At 40.4% G+C, this 19,629-nt stretch overlaps 3 protein-coding genes across 3 annotated transcripts; 2 read left to right on the top strand and 1 right to left on the bottom strand.

Annotated features, from left to right (window-relative positions):
• The first annotated feature begins 707 nt into the window (after positions 1 to 707).
• Positions 708 to 3,251, top strand: ucp1 (uncoupling protein 1). Its single transcript, XM_070915875.1, has 6 exons — positions 708 to 833; positions 1,140 to 1,338; positions 2,042 to 2,239; positions 2,348 to 2,449; positions 2,804 to 2,984; positions 3,137 to 3,251. The coding sequence occupies exons 1-6, from the start codon at positions 708 to 710 to the stop codon at positions 3,249 to 3,251; spliced, it is 921 nt and encodes a 306-aa protein (XP_070771976.1).
• A 567-nt stretch (positions 3,252 to 3,818) lies between these two features.
• elmod2 (ELMO/CED-12 domain containing 2) lies at positions 3,819 to 10,696 on the bottom strand. The gene is made up of 9 exons (XM_070922184.1): positions 10,647 to 10,696; positions 8,719 to 8,866; positions 8,603 to 8,631; positions 7,813 to 7,910; positions 7,551 to 7,680; positions 7,053 to 7,186; positions 5,167 to 5,235; positions 4,810 to 4,943; positions 3,819 to 4,639 (listed from the first exon to the last, which is right to left on the bottom strand). The coding sequence occupies exons 2-9, from the start codon at positions 8,861 to 8,863 to the stop codon at positions 4,482 to 4,484; spliced, it is 897 nt and encodes a 298-aa protein (XP_070778285.1). The 5' UTR covers positions 8,864 to 8,866; positions 10,647 to 10,696; the 3' UTR covers positions 3,819 to 4,481.
• Positions 10,697 to 15,908: 5,212 nt separating this feature from the next.
• Positions 15,909 to 18,110, top strand: gprin3b (GPRIN family member 3b). Its single transcript, XM_070911761.1, has one exon. It carries the CDS (start codon positions 15,909 to 15,911, stop codon positions 18,108 to 18,110), a length of 2,202 nt encoding a protein of 733 aa, XP_070767862.1.
• The last annotated feature ends 1,519 nt before the right edge of the window (positions 18,111 to 19,629 follow it).

The following is a 19,629-nucleotide window of genomic DNA, read 5'->3' as shown; positions in this document are numbered from 1 at the left end:
CTTAATATAATAAGTCAGAGACAGACTTGAAAATCTGCTGATATTTCCACTGAATGTGAGCATGGATATAGTGTTGATTATATTTGCTGGCAAGAAAATACCATTTAGAAATATTAATAATAGTTTATAGACAGAAGTTAACCACAATTTGGATGAAAAGATACTGATGTTGCAGTCACAAAACGGGTAAGTAAAATAGTTGTTTTTCTGAAATGAGCCTGCACAGTGGGGTAAATTGAACATTGACTTTCTGACAGTCAGTGGACTTTGCTTTGACCCGTGCGTACAGGAGTACACAGTAACGCCTCTCTGAGGATGTCATAAAAAAAAAAGCCAGCCAGAAGACATATAAATACAGAGCTAAAGAGCCATCTTTCCTTTCTGTGGAGTGGCGCCCTTTATGGATTATAATCTGGCCAATCAAATCCCGCCCGGTAACAAACAATTGAGGATTAAAAGGAACCTTTAAATTTCAGACAAACAATGTAAGTATGCTTTATGTTTTTATCATCAATTTACACTTTAACTGTTGGCTCATAAAATAGATCATTACTCACTGTCCTTTCAGTTTAAAAGATGAATGAAGAGTGTATGAGGTTAATGTTCATATGGTGGTTTTCTACAAGAGAATCCTGGTGATTTGATCTGATTGTGCCTGTGTTTTCTCTGTGTGTTTGTGCACACCTTTAACCCCAGTATTAGGAAACATGGTGGGACTTAAACCCTCAGATGTTCCCCCTCCACTGGGGGTGAAGATGGCGAGTGCTGGAGCAGCAGCCTGTATAGCTGACCTTGTCACATTTCCTCTGGACACAGCCAAAGTCAGACTACAGGTATCTGTTCAGTAATACTGACAAATAAAGATAATCTCCAGTATCATATACCATGTTTTCTTCATTTACTGCAATGCACCTGGTATTATATTGTGATAATGATATTCCACTACTCTGGAACACACTGTGATGTTGGCAACTATTGACTGAGCAGACTGACTTTCAACTTTGTCCACTTCATTACCCCGAAATCAATTGCACTCACTCACACTTATGTAGCTACATGTTGCACCATTTAGTCAAAAGGTTTTTCACTTTTGTTCTATAAAGCTTGTTTTAAGCCTTGAGTCCGATCTGTGACCCCAGATTCAGGGAGAAAAGACGGCAGTGGAGGGCATCCGCTACAGAGGGGTGTTTGGGACCATCAGCACCATGATCCGAACAGAGGGGCCCAAGTCTCTGTACAACGGGCTGGTAGCAGGGCTGCAGAGACAAGTGTGCTTCGCCTCCATAAGAATCGGCCTCTACGACAACGTCAAAGATTTTTACACTGGTGGCAAAGACAGTAGGTGGTTGCTTTTGAAGTACACGCAGGGTTTTTGTTTTAATGGCATATTTCTAAGCTTTCACAAATCAGACTTTCCCTGGTGATAGAAATGATTTATAGTGGTCTCAATGTCCCACTTTCATAAACAGAAATCCTTACATGAAAGATTAATATCATCTCCAGTCAATTTTATTTATAACCCAAAATCACAAATTTGTCTCACAGGGCTTTACAGGCCGTACAAGATATCACACCCTCTGTCCTCAGACGCTCGATTCAGATAAGGAAAACTCTTTTCAAAGAGAAAAAAACCCCATAAGATAAAAAACCTGAGAAACCTCAGGAAGAGCAATAGCGGAGGGATCCTTTATCCAGGACTGACAGATGTGCAACAGCAGCTGTACAATATAGACAGAAGTAACAGCAGTACTGGACAGAACTATAACACTAAGTAAATAAAGTACACAACATGTACTATAAAGTAAATATTAGGTGTAATAAGAGTTTCAGGCAACGTGAAGATCTGAGGGCATTGACACTGACTGGTATTTTTCAATTTTATAGATAGCAGGAGTTAAAATATATATATCCACACATGCACCTACGTATACAGTATATATAGTATACCTCAACAGTACCTCAAAAACTGTTCTTAATTACAGTAACTGAGTAAATGTACTTGGTCATATCCCACTGGTTGTTCCTGTCTCTCCTTCTCCAGACCCTGGTGTACTGGTACGTATCCTGGCCGGCTGCACTACAGGCGCCATGGCAGTGTCCTTTGCACAACCCACTGATGTGGTCAAGGTTCGATTCCAAGCACAGATGAACCTGACCGGTGTGGCTCGTCGCTACACTGGCACCATGCAGGCCTATAAACACATCTTCCAGAATGAGGGCATTCGTGGACTCTGGAAAGGTGCCATTTAGGAAGCATGCTTCAAAATAAGTTTTTCTTTTGGGTCTCACCCGCCATGAAAATGAGAAATTGTTTAGACATTTTATTATTCTTTTCTGGCTTCTGTAGGCACACTACCCAACATCACAAGAAATGCGCTAGTCAACTGCACAGAGCTGGTTACATACGACCTGATCAAAGAGGCCATCCTTAGATACAAACTGATGTCAGGTGAGTGGGAGAGCTCATGTCTGGGCTACAGTAACACACACACACACACACATATATATAATGCCATCCCAGAGAGACAGCTGATTGGGCAGAAATCCACACACCCTCTCACCTCTTTCAACTCCACCATAGCTGATAACAGCACACATGCTGGTACAGAACATAACGTTTTTTCCCCTTCACAGTGCTGTAAATACAGTGGTTAATACAACATTTATCTCAATCATTTATATTGCCCCATTCACAAGGTTACATAATCTGCTGACATGGGTTTCTATACTGCTGGGCTCAGAACAAAAGGCCCTCTGGTAGCTCTCATTCATTTGGTTGTATTGTTTGCGTTTCTCTCCACAGACAATCTGCCTTGCCACTTTGTATCTGCGTTTGGTGCCGGCTTTGTTACCACAGTGATCGCTTCCCCTGTAGATGTAGTGAAAACTAGATACATGAACTCACCACCAGGCCAATACAAGAGTGCTATCAACTGTGCCTGGACCATGTTGACCAAAGAGGGGCCCACGGCTTTCTACAAAGGGTGAGCTCTCCCTCTGTGACCCCCAGAACACATTCGTTCGTTCAGGAATATTTGAACTTGAGGTCATCTGATAAAAATGTTTAAGCAATGTTACATTTGTGGACATATTTTAACTTTCCTTCTTCCCTACGAACCTCTTTTGTTTCTTGTAGATTTGTGCCCTCGTTTCTGAGGTTGGGATCGTGGAATGTTGTGATGTTCGTCTCGTTCGAACAAATCAAGAGAGCCATGATGGTCACGAAGAAGAGGATTGACGACAGAAATTGAGATTCCTGTTTCAAAGTTTGACTGAAGAACCTGAAGCACCACTGGGTTGGAACATCGCTGAAGAAACCTAATGAATATTCACGTTTTAGTTTTATTCTTTTTGTCCTATTGCGACAAAGAAGAAAGTCCTTTGTTGAAAAAGGAATATCGGACAATCTATCTTGTATTTTGAATTTATGTTGAACTGATGTGTAAAAGAAATGCAGTTGTATCTTTATATTTATCATTTTTCACAATGAACCCATTCCAAATTTAATAGGGGTGAATGGTGCAAACACTTGGTTGTGATAACCTCCTTTGGGAGGGTTGAGTTTGCACTTGAAGACCTGTGAATCTAAATCTGCCAATTCTACATTTTAGGCAGCTTAAACCAGTGCACCTTTGTATAAGAAATAATACTGGTACCCATAATATGGTTTATGTAAACCCTAAATATATTTGACTTGTTTTACAGACACTGTGCTTGCTTATTAACTTGCGCTATCACTTCCACCACACAGAACACATTTCAAAACATCAACGTGTATTTATTAACTTTGAGTAAGATGTGTTAATCATTACATACCTTCCTCGAAAGCAAATCACACCATAAAAATAAAATAAAAAGGTAATAAAATTGCAGTATCAGTCTTCAGACATACAAATTTATGAGTTCCACATCACCTATGAATGGGGACACATTAAAACGTGCACAAATATTTCCTTACATTAAGTTTTAGCCATGGTCTCCGGACATAAAAATTAAATTCCTGAGCAGGATAACTGTGAGAACACATAAGTCTTGTTTACATAATTACAAACAAGACAGCTACAAACATGGTGGTTAATCACCGTTTTTCAGTAACTGTCTCTCAACTGAAACAATTTGGCTGCTTGCTCACTGAAAGTGCTTTAACCCTTACAAAAGACAGACCTGCTACCACTCTGCAGCAGCTCTCATTTCCCCCTTACGAAAGTTAATTTAACACTGGAATGCTCACTTTTGAGGTATAGGGTGTTGGATTTGTGCTCTATTATAAAAATCTATCACTGTAACAAGATGAACAGAGCGTGACTAATGTATCACATTTGTTTATTTGTTCAGATTTTTGAGGAATACGAGTGGCCGACCAGCTTTCATTCTGCTTTTATGTTTTTAATGTTCAGTATTGTTTATACTTCTTGCCTTCTTCTACCTGATCAAACAATGTCAGGGGCCCTGGAGAGGTCAGGGAATATTTCTGAATAATGTTAGTTTTTAGAACAGACAGTCAATGTGAGGGATACATCGAGGTCCTGTAGATGCGTTTTGACTATGTTATGGAATTTTTCTCGGTACTGATTGAAGTGCATGATGCTTTCTGGTTCTTCTGCCACCCAGAATTTATCAAATTCATACGCCAGATAACCTAGAAGAGAAGAAACACACATTTTAGAGAATACCTTATAAAAACAGGCAACAAAATTTCTCTTTCTATTAGAAAAGGTTTTTTGTATTTTTCTAGTAGATGGAGAAAAATCAGAGATGTTGAAAAATAGAAAAAATATTGAAAAGCGATTTTTTTTTTTTTTTACTCACAGTATAGCTGATGAAAGTGCCGGAGCTCAGGTGTGCCCAGTACTGTATTGTAGAAATGGGGCTTCAAAGCACCACTCTTCAGGAGGCTGTAGGCCATCTCTGTCAAGTTGATCCCAACTATGGCATATGAATACCTAAAAGATGAGGAATACTAATTTAGCATAAAGTGCAAGCCAAAGGTGACACATGGAAGGCGTGGTGAACCCCATGAACTGTAGCAAAATGATTTGACTCTATTTCTGGCAGCTTTAGTAATATGAAATGATGCAATGATTTTAGGAAGATCAAACTTTTGACACAATACTGACAGAAGAAATATGGGGATACTAATACTGTACATGTATGAAGTTCTCTTACCCTAGTTTAGGATGGTTTGCATGAGACAACACCTGGCGAGCCTCCTCTGTGTAGTTTTCACTGAAAAAACTGTAAAATAGCAATAACACTTCAGAATAATTATTGTTTACTGTAAAATAGACTGCATATGTGTAAAAAAAGTTGGATAAAGCCTTTTGTGGCTGCAGATGGAGCTGCGCAAAGTCTGATAAAGGGCCTACAATGTGGTTTGGGGCTGAAGACAAGTTTGAAAGTCAAAGTTGGGGGTGTAGAGTTTGAAAGAAGTGAGCTTACCAGACCTCTATAGCCCACTCTGCATCTCTGCTTGATGCTAGCAACTCGAGGCTACATTAGCCGCTACTAACTTGACACACCTGAATCTCTGACCCAACTATCGGCGGTCGAGTTGAATAATGTGGGCGCCAGATTTTGACAAGGACGAAGAGTAAAATGGATGATATCTCTGGTTCTGCCGCACCGATTTTGTTTCTTTTTTACAAACTGTCCATTGTGAGTCTGACAGTGTTATAGGAGTGAACTGCTAATTTGATGGAGGAAATGAACATGCTACTGTTTTTATGATAAATAAATTCATGTTTATCTGTGTAGTGCTAGTAATAATACATACTTAAATGATCTGACAAAGGCACAGTTGTCACCTGTTTGTCCATGCTTTGAAGTCTATGGACTCTTCAGTGTTTTGATATGATCTTAGCTATAACTTTTTATATACACAGCTTTTATGTACAGACTGTGAAAACAAAGTTCCTCTATAGAGGACAATATAGAATGAATCTGAATCTGAGCCTCTTGTAATGTCAATTAGGGGTTTGATAACTCCACAGTCTGTTTTTCCATCAAGAAGTCTCAGGAGGATAATGTACTTCTTATTCTGCCACGGCTTTCATTTGTCTGAGAAATGACGGTATGTTACAATATAGGCTACTAGACTGTGAAGTGGAAGACGAGGCGTAAACACACATGTAAACACACATGCATCACCCCACACAGATAAATTATTAACAGGTATCTGTGGAGCCTCACTGTATATGTGCCCGGTTTAATCTTCAGACATAGATCCTACAGTACAAGGTTTGAAAATGGCATTATTTGCCTTTATTGGACAGCTTGAGTGAAGAGGCAGATAGGAAACAGGCAGAAATAGAGGGGGCATGACATGCAACAAAGGTCACGAGCTGGGTTGTGGTCATGTGTTGGCAGTAACCATTCAGCTAGCAAGGCGCTCCAAAAACGAATAATATGGCACTGATTATGTGTGCAAATCATCTACAAAAATAATATAGGTGGTGATGTGAATATGCATTTGGATGACCATTATAGAGATAAAAATGTATGTAATTACCTTTGTTGCAGTTTTGCTTGGCTAGAATAATAATAATATGTATGTGCAAGTCCAGCTGACTGTGTGGATTTCCTTGTCAATGATTTGCATTTTCAGGCTTCTATTGACACACAGCTGGGAAATAAGTTTGGCTTGCTTGGTCAGCTTTCTGTTTCTGTGCTGTGTTTCACTCTTTCCTTATGTTTTGTTGCTTTTATCAGTTTTATTTACTTTTTTAAACCATTATTTACCCTGCTTTGCAGCAAGCGCACATTTACAGAAAATTGTGATTCCTCACGCTGCTAATTGAATCACTACTACCTTTGCGACATTAGCAAGATTTATATCAACAATCACACTTCTTCATGTTATTGTACTTTGATGTGAATTAAACTACTATGCCAAAAGGTATTTCCATCAAAGATATAATGAATGGTGATAGTGTTCTTGTATTTTGGCAGTAAACCAGTAGATGGTAATGGTCTTAATGGTCAGTCCTGATGTTATCTGTAGCTCTTTATAACTTAGTTAATAAATGTCTCATTGCTATTCATTGAGGACTCACACGAGGTTGATCAGGCCCAGCATGCCCATTCCTCGGAAGTCAGTCTTGGGGTCATCTCCTTGGAATCCAATGTCTCCCCACTGTTTGGTTATCCTGGACTCCAGTTTGACTGTTGGCATCAACAGGTCCCACAGCTGAGAGTACAAATCATTCTAGGGTTACACATTTTAAATTTCCACTGTGTTGAGTTACTGGTTCAACTGAAAGTATATGCAACTGTTGCCAGAACCTCAAAAGGCTCTCCTTCTAAAGCCTGAAGTGTCTATGTTAACAGGGCACAAAGACACTTTGGTGGCTCACCATATTCAGATGTTATCTGACATATACTGCAATACTAATATAACTCTCATGACCCACAAAGGGTTGACCAAATAAATATGTATATATACGTATACTTTGGACATATACTTATTTGTTCTGTGGAACAGTAACCATGTGGCTAAAACATATACAGCAACTGCTTTATTAATGTGTGGATCCAGAAGCAGCAACACACACCTTCAACAACATGGCCTCGTGTTCTTGGTTCTCCGAGTTGAAGACTTCCTTTCTCAAGTCTTCCACAGATGTATACAGGCTGCCATGTCCTGTTATCTGTAATAGACAGATGTGTAGGCTTTCCTTGAACCTAGAAAGGTAGTGAGATCAAACTAATAATTAATAGGTTGATTCACAGATCACACTTAATTAAATATGATTTGGAAATAAAAGAAATGCTTGTGACATGCAGCCTAAAATAACAGATAAGAAGTAACCTTACTGTGGATCTTTCTGGGGTTTGACATTCTTCACTTTCATAATTTGATCCACACATGGCACTAATTGATCCTTGTTGGTTTCTAAAGCTCCTCTTAAAACCTACAGGGGAAAAAAGCACAGGAGAGGAGGGGGGAGTCACAGAAAAGTAATGATACAGTGAGCTACCAGACAACTGTAGAATCTATGCTGTGAACCACAGTGACAGAAAGATCTTTCAAAGCACTTCTGTGTCTACACTGAATGGACTGTTGATCAGAAAATGCTTAACTAGCTCTAATCACAAATGACAAGTAGAGTCAATTCGCCAAAGCGTGGCAACTGTATTGAAAGATAAGGACTGATGAAGCTCACAGAATATATCTTGATTTGACTTCACACATACAACAGCCAAACAGATAATGAACAAGTCAGTCGTTAAGCTAGGGGAGTTTCCTTTACACTTTTCCTTTACACTCTGTGGGAACACATAGTTTATTGCTGATTAATCAGGCTTCTATCTCACTCTCTCGTTCTCTCATCTGCTGCAGTTAGATTATTGTCCAAATCTACAAAAAGCGATTGCATTACCCCAATCCTGATGATGATCCCAATGTGCTGAAGTGATTATGTGTTTGTCTTTCAGCTATATAAAGAAACTTGAAATAGTCATATTGAAAGCTTTTCTTAAACCACAACTACTGAAGTTGACCCTGGAAATTCCCAGGAGAAATCCTTGCTATCAGAAACAAAACTACCACTATAACCCATTACCTATTAAAAACTGACAGTTAACAAAGATAACTTTTTCTTACCTTGTTCTTTGATGACCGGAGAGAATATTCTACAACAGGACACAAGATGCAGATTAATACAATGGAAAAATATGTATGCAGGAAAAGTAGATCAGATTTGTGATGATTTAATTCACCTGCTTTTGTAGTCCTTGCTGCCCCAGGCTTGTATCCAGAGCATATTCTCTGCAGCTCACATTTCCCTGTTGCTTGTCTGATGAGCCACTTGAGCCAGTATCTCAGGAAGGATGTGTAGACATACTGCCAGATATACCCCAGCATTTTCTACAGCATGGACAGAGTAAAGACATCGGCCACTTGAAGAACTCAAGCAGAAAAATCTGTCTAATATGCAGTCTAATACACATTATACACATAATACACAAACATTTGTCTGATAAGCCACTTTGTTACACTGAATGCCTGAAACTGGTGCTTGGCTCAGCTCGCCATCAATGATGGATGGTCCTGCATCAGGTTATATTGGCACCCCTTGTCCTGGCAAGCTATGAATCAGCAAACTACTTGACAGTATAACGTATAAGTTAACATGCGATCGAAAGCAATGAAGACTTGATGCAAGGTGACTGTTATAAATATCTACTGACAGTAGTGGAGGAAGTACTTAGTAAAAGTACTACTGCCACTATGTAAAAATACTAAAAGTCATGAAATTGTATTTAAGTAATCAAATTTCTAGATTCAAATAGGCTTTACTGGTACAACCATATACAGACACAGTATTACCATTACCATTATCAACAAAATGTTGAAAAGTATCAAAGGTCTAAGTACTCATTGTTACATATTATATTATTATATATATACTATTAACATGACAGCAAATCTTATTATGGCTGCATCTAATGAATGCATTATTGATTAATCTGCAGATTTCATTTTTGTTAATCGATTAATCATTTGGTCTATACACATAAAACATATCCATCACAATTTCCTAGAGCCCAGGTTGATGTCATCAGATGACTTGTTTTGTCCAAAACCGAAAAAAAAAAAAAAATCAATTTACTATATCGCAAGACAAAGAAAGGTAACAAACCCTCACATTTGAGAAATTGGAACCATCAAATGTTCCATCAAAAGTGACCTAAAACATTCCTCGAATACCAAAATAGTTGCCGATTCATTTTCTGCTGGCTAATTGCTGCAGCTCTAAATGTTATCTACTTTTCAAACCGTTTATCCAGTATTTTAATCTGTAACAAAGCAACATACTTCACCAGTTGATCATATGTTTTGTATGAAAAATATCCATCCGTATCTACGTTCTACTGGAGTAAAAAACACATCTCTTTCTGTAGGTCAGTAGAGTCGAAGTGCAAAGTAGATTAAAATGTAAATTCTCAAGTAAAGTACATCTTCTAAACTGTATGTACTGTACGGTGCTTGAGTGAATGCACTTAGTTAATTACTTTCCACCACTGCCTAGCGATACTCACCTTCACTATTATGAATAGGACTGAAACACTAGTCTGTCTGTGTCATGATGACAATGGCAGCTGGTCGGAACACTTGAGACAATATTCTGCGTTTCATAGCAGATTAACTAATTCATTATTCAATGTATGATACGATCGACTGACCATTAAAATACAAATACAACATACAACGTTAACCTACAATAAGACGGGATCATGTTAATGAGAAAAGGACAGCTAACTGGAGAAGGCTAGCGAACTGTCGAACAGCCAAAACAATAACGTTAGCACTGTAGCTAGTAGCTAGCATTGACGCTAATGCTAACTTCAGACAAACGTGACCATTCCGCTTAAGTTGAGCAACAAAGATTCGGCGAGTTTAGTGGTGCTCTAGCAAGCAATCTGACAACTACGTATTAACGTTAGCAAACTGCTGGCTAGTTAAATTAACTAAGCTAACTAGCTCAACTCACAGATGACAGTTAACCGGTACAGACAACAGGTTGTCACTGTATGGAGAACTGTTAGCCAGTTACAGTAGCTATGTTAACCTAGATTAGGTTACGTCGCGAGTACTGATGTGCTTGATAGTATCTACGACGAGCAAGAAAGAAAGTTAATCTTACCCCACTGTCGAAGAGACAATGTTGTCAGACAAAGATATACCCAAACTTATCTTCACTTGCAAGCTATCAGCCGTGTGGTGAGGTTAGCAACGTTTCTCCTGACAACAGTCAAGGCTCTGATGCGTTCATCGCCCGGCCAGCCATTCCAACTCTAGCACTAACACGCACCTAGAAAATTGAAGCTTTTTGATAACATGCATACTTCCATTTAATAATTACATGGAGATTCTTGCAAATGTTTTTAGAGCGGATGGGTTGCAATTTCTAGCAAAAATGGCGGATACACTCCGAGAAATTTGGGTTGAATTCATTGTGTAGGGCTAATTCACATGACGTCCGTGAACATAGCACACGCCAGCCTGTCAATGACAGTCGCGTTCAACGCTGCTGCAGCGCCATCTAATGTCCAAACCTTACTGCTGTCTGCACCGGTCTGCACTGCATAGATTATGCTTCACAGCTACATAGGTATACAGACCACCTATCGTTCAAAGATTGTGATTTATAAGCATTAGCTGATAGTAGATATAGATAAGTGGAGTGTTAACCCACTGACTCATCATGACTCAAAGTCCTCAAACTGACACTGACAGTACTTTTGTTGAAAATGATCATTGTCTGCAGAAAAGGTTGGTTTCAGCTGGTCACAGACTAACCAAATACCTGTCTTTCCCAATTTAACCACAAGATGATGCCAGATCCTCAATATGAAAAAATGTGTGTTAGATTAAATTGATATCAAAGTCTATTTTTAAAACAGACCAATCATATTATGGCACTGATATTTGGCTTTAGTCGCCATTATTCCATAGATACCACTGATATACAGTTTTACACTTTCTATGTCATGATGCCAAACCACAGTTTAAAATCATGGCTACAGACCACACATCTTTATCGTTACATTATATTTCACCAGCTGTGTCACTTTTCCCAAACAGGATGCATGCAATAACTCACCCTGAAGCAGAAGACTGGCATATCAACAATGCATGCAGCCTATCCTGAGTTGCTCACCAATGGTGCACTCGACTGTAATTAAGTCGCAGTCTACCTTCTCACCTAATCAGTCCCTCTGGGCTTTTAAAGGCAGGAGGTCTATCTCATACAATTACTGCATTCCAGGAGGACCTCCTGTCTCAGACCCAGGCATTATTTGAAAACTGAATCCCTAACGTAACCACTTAGATTATAATACCGGTCTGGGAGATTAGCCGAGGCAAAGCTAGGAAGTAGCCTGTAATGCTGATATTAAATCAATTACAACAGCACTGACAGACATGGCACAAAATCATTTTAATAGCACCACAGGTTAGATGAAAAATAATCAAATGTGATCACTGAAATTTAATAGAGACTTTGAATGCTGTGCTCTCTCTTGTCCACCCTACAGGGTCGTGTCCATGGGATGGCCAGGATTGGCAAGGGCTGACATGACATGACAGGACGATCAAACCACCACAGTTTCTTAAGTATGAGAAAACCTTTAATATGAGTAAGTACTGTACAATATTTCTGACCAAACCAACAAGTCCTCCAAATGAATGAAAATAGGCCATTTGTCAGTTCCTAAAACGAGCCATATGAGCCTTCTCTGATCCTGGGTCCATGTCAGCAGGACCCAGGATCATCTGTTTTCTGATCTACCATCGCTATGGTTACAGGGGCACTCTACTAATTTTACACATGAAGTTTCACTTAGCCTGTGAACACAGCTTGTCTTGCTCTGGAGGGAGCTTTCCAGAGTTTGAAAAAAAAAATACCTTGATGATGTTATCAAGGGCATTTAAACAAACTACCAATGCACAGATGAATAGAGATCCAAAAAGGTCATTTTTTCTAATATGCATACTGTATGTTAGAGAGCCTGAAATCATTGAGCTGTCCCTCTAATTGTCTTTCATGATATGATAATATGCTCAATATGACATCCTTTCTCTGCAGTGGTCAAGCAGGAAATGCATATTACCAGTCCACTGAAACTTATTTACAATATCCGGTAATAACTTAGTTTTAATGGAAAGTATTTATTTAAACTTAAATTTTTAATGCATGGAATCAGTGATGTTTGTCTTATCATCTTTAAAACACAATTTGATTACATTCATCACTGCAACCTTTTTGTCCACATGTCACCTTTTTGTAGCAACTGTTCTCTTGACTGAAATGTAAATTTCCAAATATGGAGTCTTCTCTAAATGGATCAGATATCACATGAAAGGCAGCTAAACTGAAATAGCTTCTTCTTTGAGAGGATACTTCATGATATCAAGTCCTGATTATAATTTATCTAGCAGGAAATCTTCTTCATTTTCGAAATGCAGTTTGTAAAATAAAGGTACCTGATTGTTTTCAGAAACATGATCTGATATTTCTTAATGTACCCCTTCAAACAGACACATGCTGTAAACAACACACAGGCTTATGGTCTTCCCATAAATCAGTTTCTGAATGATACAAAAAGGCACAGCAAAATAAACGATCTGTCTTCTTGGCAATATTACAGGCTGCCCTTGAAGACAAACGACAGCGCCAGGATCTAAAAGTAATCAATTTGCAAGTGCAAGTGTCGCTCTCATGGACGCCTGCGGCTGATACAGCACTGCCTCCATTCTCCCCCTCTCCCCCATTCATCCATTCATGTGGTTTACTCTGCAGCACCACGCTGCCTGCGCTGGAGCACTTTAGTCTGGGATGGCACACACCACGAAAGGTCCATTTTGTGAAAGGTCCACTTTTTCTAGGCAGGAGGCAACGCTAGAAAAGACCTCAGAGGCGGCATCCATCGGTCGGACGGCGGTGACTCATTGCGCACGGTCGGTCAGTCAGGGCGCTTGAATTTTGCGCTTCGCTGTGAAGGATCGATACCTCTAAAAAAGACCCTTATTCTGGTGGAAGGCGTGGCTTGGTGTCACCGACACAGGGCTGGTTTTCCATATTCATTTCTAGGGTTTAGCCTCATCTCACTGACACGGACGCGCAAACGGCACCCTAAGGTACGGGACATAAAGCGCCTCTCAAGGTAAGCCACCCTCCTGCTTTCATCAGACCGTGGTGTCTTTCGTGTTAGATGCCGAATTTGTCCGCAAGGTCATATGAAATGAGCAAATATCAGTGGCCTCTGAGGTGTTGGGGTGGGACAGGACTGCAAATGTAGGCTACAGTACATGATATAGATCTTAATTGGCCCGAATAGGTCGTGTGCATCACTTTAATGTGTGCAATGTTTGCCGTTGTGCATGAATTTACACGCTTTCTGTTATTTCTAAACTGCTTGCAGGCAAAACAAAGCCACCGAGACACCTGGGCGTTTTAATTGTTAAATTACAGTCAGGATATGCTGTCCATAAATATTTGCACTTTGATAACAGACACGCAGATGCATCGTGAGAGAGCACACACAAATGGGCTACACCTGCCCATGACCCAAAACAGCAGCCTACTATTCTGTTTTATTCAAGGCACACTTACAAATTATTCTTTCAGGTTTTCCAAGTACATTAAGAGATGATCGTTTAGATGGGAGAGCCAGGAACGATCCTCTTGAGTAATCTAGATATAAACATGACCTGATCAGTAAAAACAAAAAAAAATCTATTACGTTTGTTGTTGCCCCCTCCCAAAGAGGAGCGATGAGGAGACTTGTGATGATGCTTGTTGTTGTCAGAAAGGGGAATAACTCAAAAGACAAGACTGGGTTTAACATTAGTTTCAATGAGATGAACTGCACAGTATGCAGAAAGGATTATCACCAGTAACGTCACTGAAATGGAAATGGCTAACTTGCTCTCTGTGGACCACTGAGTTAACAATAGGTGGTTCTTCCTCCTCTTTGGATGAAGCCTACAGGCTGTTTTGTATGACTGAAGTCTTCATCACGATGCAATTCATTTGTCTGAAGGATCGGATATTTCAGACGTCTGCTGAATGCTGGCACATTACTTGCAGAATTGGCCCAGATGCTTTTACACTTTTAGGAGACAGACTGAGATGGAGTCATTCATCAGGCCTGGGATGAGGAGATGCGTGAAACTGCAGTTAATGCATAGAATGTATACTTGACTGATTACAGGACAAAATAGGATCTAAAGGAACACACACCCCTTTTTCACTAAAAGTGCCCTGACAGAAAAAGGTAAAACTTAAGATGAGTAATTGGGATTGTTTTCTACATTTTGTCAGGGTTATTTTTTTTAGAAATGTAACTTAAGCCTAAATTATCATATAAGTGTGCCATTTCTAACAGTAATGAATATTCAATTAAACTGATATAACAGCAAGATCACAGCTCCCTCTGGATGCATCAAAAGAGGGGTTTGATCCGTTTTCTTGGTGTGTACTTGTACCATAACACTGATTATTCTTGGTATTTATGATAACTTCAGAAGAGAAGTGGGCGATACCGCCAAGCAATCACATAAATTAGGAATTTTGGAACCAGACAAGATTGTTTGGCCCAAAGAAGCGCCACTGAATGTGGAACATCCATCATTTTAATCAAAAATATCCTTTATCTGTAAGCACTTTCAGCCCACATGTGTCAAAGTCTTATTTCTGCACTTTGCTTACTTTACCTCCAAGTTTGTAAACTTTGCTTTGCTTTAGTCTGACACAGCAGGTTTGCATGCTCTTCTGGGATTACCGCCAATTATGCTTATTTTTTTATGTTTTGTTTTTTGTACAATTGGATTAAGCAGTTTGAATTTGAAATAGATTCAACAGCTTTAATGGTTTATAAAACATTCAAATTAAAAGAAGTTTCTAGAGTTATTCGAATCCTGCATTAAGTGTTACTGCACTTACAGTAACCAATCAACATCCCCGTACAAAGAAACGTGGCTTGTTGAAAAGACATAGCTGCATACACTCCACATTACTATGATTTGGACATAGTGTTATTATGATTGTATGTCATGATTAATTTGATCATTAGGCTTGGAATCAGCTATTTTAATCTGAACTCAGGACAGACATTGATTGTTCTGGTGCTTGGCTTTTATTCTAACACTGATTATTTAAATGCATGTGAACTGTTCAAAGAAACTTAACATAATGCTTATCCAGGCCTGGACTACTATGTGAGTCATGTTTGTCTAATTCAAGATTTAAGTTAATAAAAAAAGTGAAGCTCAATCATTAAAAACAAACTAAGTCTATGTTTATTTCCCTCCTTTAGGAAACTGCACAAAGTTATTGATATTGTGCAACTGTTTTCATCTTTGGATTACGACAATATTTAAAGAGGGAAACAGTGAATCCGGGATGGGAACTAACCCAAAAAGGACAGTGACAGTCCAGATGGTGCCTCAGCTGGCTGTGGTGGACACGCTGGGCAATAAGGAGCCTAATGCCAACTGGGCTAAAGAGCCTAACCTCAAACTCTCTCAGGTTTGTCCAAAACCCACCCTTGCATCTCCTGACCACAAACAGGATAACTTATCTGTGACTGCTCCTCCCGCTAACACTCTCCCACACACCCAAAAAACAGCTTCCAAGGGAGGTGAACCAGTTAGCAGCGCTGTGTCTGACAAACCAGTACCAACTAATGGAAACCAGACAGAGCTTGTTACAGGTGGAGACCTACAGATGCCAGACCTGTCTCTAACAGGCCAAGGTGTGGGTGAGGCAGGAGCCAACCAGAGGGATTCTAACGCTAATATGAAAATGTTAAGCCCGGCTGATGAAAAGGATATCTGCAAGGCCGGGGTGTCGACTGCTCTTTCAGCGTCAAAGGTCGACATGCAGACCAATGACTGCAGAATAAAAGGGCCAAGTGCAGCAGAGGAGGAGTGTGCAAAGCTGACATCCTCGGCCAAAGCCGCAGCACGAGAGGACAGTAATAAAAATGTTTCTCCAAATAATAAAAATCTTAACAATGCCTGTGAATTAAGGCAGACGGCATCTGAACCACAACAAGATAATAAAGGGAGTATTTCAGCACCCAAAAACAAGGACAGTGCTGTACCACAGAAATCTCAAGAGGCTGATCATATACGTAGCTGCTCACAGAGCTCTGTCAGTCTGCAGGAGACACCCAAACCTAAACAAAGCATGGAAACGACTGCGGCTCTGCTCACCTCCACTACACCTCCATCTAAGAGCAAAGATGCAGTGGCCGGGTTTACAAATAAGAATTCAAGTTCAACACATTCGGAGAAGGAACCACAAGTCTCCTCAGATAAACATCAGCCAGTGTCTTCACAGAAGTCCACTCCGCCCCAGGCTATACAAAACATGCCGGCACATGGGCAGGTGGCTAAGGAAGCCGGCCAGACTGACACAGCTGTCTTTGAAGGGCAGCAGCAGCAACAGCAGCCCTGCAAGCTGTACAGGGAGGCTTCGACGATGACCTTATCCCTATCATCCACCCCAGTCAAGCAGTGCAATGACATGGAGGTTCAAGCGGTGGCTAACATGTGCAGCAAGGCGGTGGCAACAAGTCCAAGCCTCCTGCCGTTCGCTGTGCCTCGCAGGCCGAGCGGTGGTGCAGTCCCCAGGGAGGAGGCGCAGAGCCTGGCTATAGTCTACCAGGTCGACGGGGGTGTGGGACTACATCAGATGAACATAAGTACTCTATCCGCCTCTACTGATCCGAAGTCAGAGAGACTCACTGTTGAGGCGGAGATGTGCCCCAACCAAAATGCCGGCGTGGTTTTCCACTCAGAAACTTTGTCCCAGCAGCAAGACAAAAGGCTAGGAGCAAAGCCTAAAGAGCCCGGGTCAGCTCTCTGCAACACCCAGCCAGTTTATCAAATCAACATTGAACACAGCAACCACAAGGAGCAAGGAGAGACAGGTAACTCCCGATGTGAAACAAGAGTTCAGACATCTGCAGTGAAATCAGCCCCCGCTGAAGCTCCCTCTTTCAAATCAGGAACACCCCCAGAGACAGCCAGTGCTACCAAGTCCGGATCTGCTGACAGTAACAATGCTGCGCTGTCTCGGGCTGCTGTTACAACCAAGCCCAACCAGGCCCTGCCAACAACAACAGCAACAAACACTACATCAAAGTTAGATCCAACTAAAAATAAAGCTGGAAGTCCTAAAGTAAAGGCGAAAGCGAAAGGGAAAACCCTGACGAAGGAGACAAAGTCTGGCAAACAGAAGATAGAACCGGAGAGAAAGGGAGAAGAAGATGACCTGTCAGGGAAGGAGAAAGGAAAGAGCAGTGTCCACGATGTTGTCTGGGATGAACAAGGGATGACTTGGGAGGTCTACGGCGCTTCTGTGGACCCAGAATCCCTCGGTTTTGCCATTCAGAGCCATTTGCAGTGCAAAATCAAGGAGCAAGAGAGGAAACTGATAGCCCGGACCTCCTTCCGAAAGTCAATCTCTGGTGGCGACTCGCCGCAACATGACAAGAAGAACAAACGGAGGCAGCAGAACATTTTCAGGTCAATGCTGCAAAATGTCAGACGGCCCAACTGCTGCGTGCGTCCCCCTCCCTCCTCCGTCCTCGAGTAGCACGGCACAGAGGTAGCCAATGTCAGACTCCTCCCTTTTCCTAGAGGTCAAAATGTTTGTCCTCCCCTCGTCATGATTGCAATGCCAAGTGAAACATTAACGGGACGACGATCCCTGTAAGTAAGTATACTGGAGTGTTGTAGCATAAAGAGTCAAACTATTTGTGATGTTTGTGATCAAAGAAGGTAGGAAATAGAAATATAAGATGAACAACTCAAGACTTATTTTCTAATAGATAGAAATAGATATAATAAAAAGAGAGAAAACTGTTTTTAAAATAACAAAGGCAATAATAGTGAAACGCATGTATATTAGTTGCAATGGCAGTTGTATGACCTAAAATGAAGTCCAAACCTTCACAGTAAAAGGCACTGATCATGGGGTAGACGTATTACTTACTGTCAGAATATTTGTGCAAATATATTAAACCAACATCTCATGACATTTGGTGCATTTGGTATATGTATTTGAGGTGTTTTGGGGCCCTATATTTATAAGATTGCTGTATTTTCGTTTCATTCACATTTATTTTTAGTGAGTGATTACGTTGTGCAAAAAGGGACTGTATGCATACATGCGCTGTTTAATCTCTGTTCTTCTTTGGTTTTCTATTAAAACAACAAAAAACTAAGTTGAGCTTTACATATTCTTCATTTCTGACCTCTTGGCAACAACTTTAGGGCAGGTATAGCATCCGTGTTCTGAGGATTTTTAAACTTCCCTATTTGAAGTTTATTTCTTGGTTTCCATACCGTAGGCCTTTACAGAAACTGAAGGTCATAAAAACAAATAAAAACCTGTATGATAAAAATCTAAATCAATCAAGCACATCAATAACTCAAGAAGAGAGAGTGTCAGTGTGTCTAAGCCAAGTGCACATGTCAGGGGATGTGAGAGCAGCAGGCGACATCAACACAGTCCACAGGAGATGAAAGGGAGCGACAGACTGCAGCTGAGAGTGAAGGTACAGTAGGTTGTAGACTGAGAATGAATGTCAAGCTTAATGCGACTAAGTTCCTGGTCTCTAACGAGGGCCGGAAGTTTGTTCAGAGGCGAAGGTTAGTTAGCTTCCAACTATTTCCTTTTAATTGCATGCTTTTACACGAATCCAATAGTTAGTTTGCATTGCTTAGTTTTGTGTGAACATAAGATCTCCAAGTACAGGAAAAATACATTCAGTGCATTTCTGTGAAACGGTTTCATAGATCAGTGAAGTACAGCAGAGACCCAATCTCTGGGATATTTCTAAGAACAAGATGTACTGTTTTGGGTCATTGCCTTTTGTGCTGTAAGAAAGAATCAAAGATAAGATTTTGAACAGATCATCTGGAGTACGTGCTTACAGGAGCCAAAGGAGAGAAGGCTTGAAATAAGGTATTTGCAGCTTAAAGACTAAAATTGGCAGTTTTAGCTTTATCTGCATTGAACAGAAGAACTTGTCTATTCCCCATTGTTTATTGTATTGTCCGTAATGGAGACCTGAGTGCTGAAGGACACTAAAACAGACCTTATATGCAGG

Source organism: Enoplosus armatus, chromosome 2 (assembly GCF_043641665.1).
Source record: "Enoplosus armatus isolate fEnoArm2 chromosome 2, fEnoArm2.hap1, whole genome shotgun sequence".
NCBI lineage: Eukaryota > Metazoa > Chordata > Actinopteri > Centrarchiformes > Enoplosidae > Enoplosus > Enoplosus armatus.
This window is presented reverse-complemented; position numbering and strand designations above follow the sequence as displayed.

Bases quoted from the DNA above. Each gene is read 5' to 3' on its own strand.
- ucp1 (XM_070915875.1), top strand. From the start codon at position 708: ATGGTGGGACTTAAACCCTCAGATGTTCCCCCTCCACTGGGGGTGAAG. The intron at 1,339-2,041 runs GTAGGTGGTTGC...CTCCTTCTCCAG, and splicing joins TTACACTGGTGGCAAAGACA to ACCCTGGTGTACTGGTACGT. The intron at 2,240-2,347 runs GTGCCATTTAGG...TGGCTTCTGTAG, and splicing joins CATTCGTGGACTCTGGAAAG to GCACACTACCCAACATCACA.
- elmod2 (XM_070922184.1), bottom strand. From the start codon at position 8,863: ATGCTGGGGTATATCTGGCAGTATGTCTACACATCCTTCCTGAGATAC. The intron at 8,632-8,718 runs GTGAATTAAATC...GTCCTGTTGTAG, and splicing joins AGCAAGGACTACAAAAGCAG to AATATTCTCTCCGGTCATCA. The intron at 4,640-4,809 runs GTGAGTAAAAAA...CTTCTCTTCTAG, and splicing joins GCACTTTCATCAGCTATACT to GTTATCTGGCGTATGAATTT.
- gprin3b (XM_070911761.1), top strand. From the start codon at position 15,909: ATGGGAACTAACCCAAAAAGGACAGTGACAGTCCAGATGGTGCCTCAG.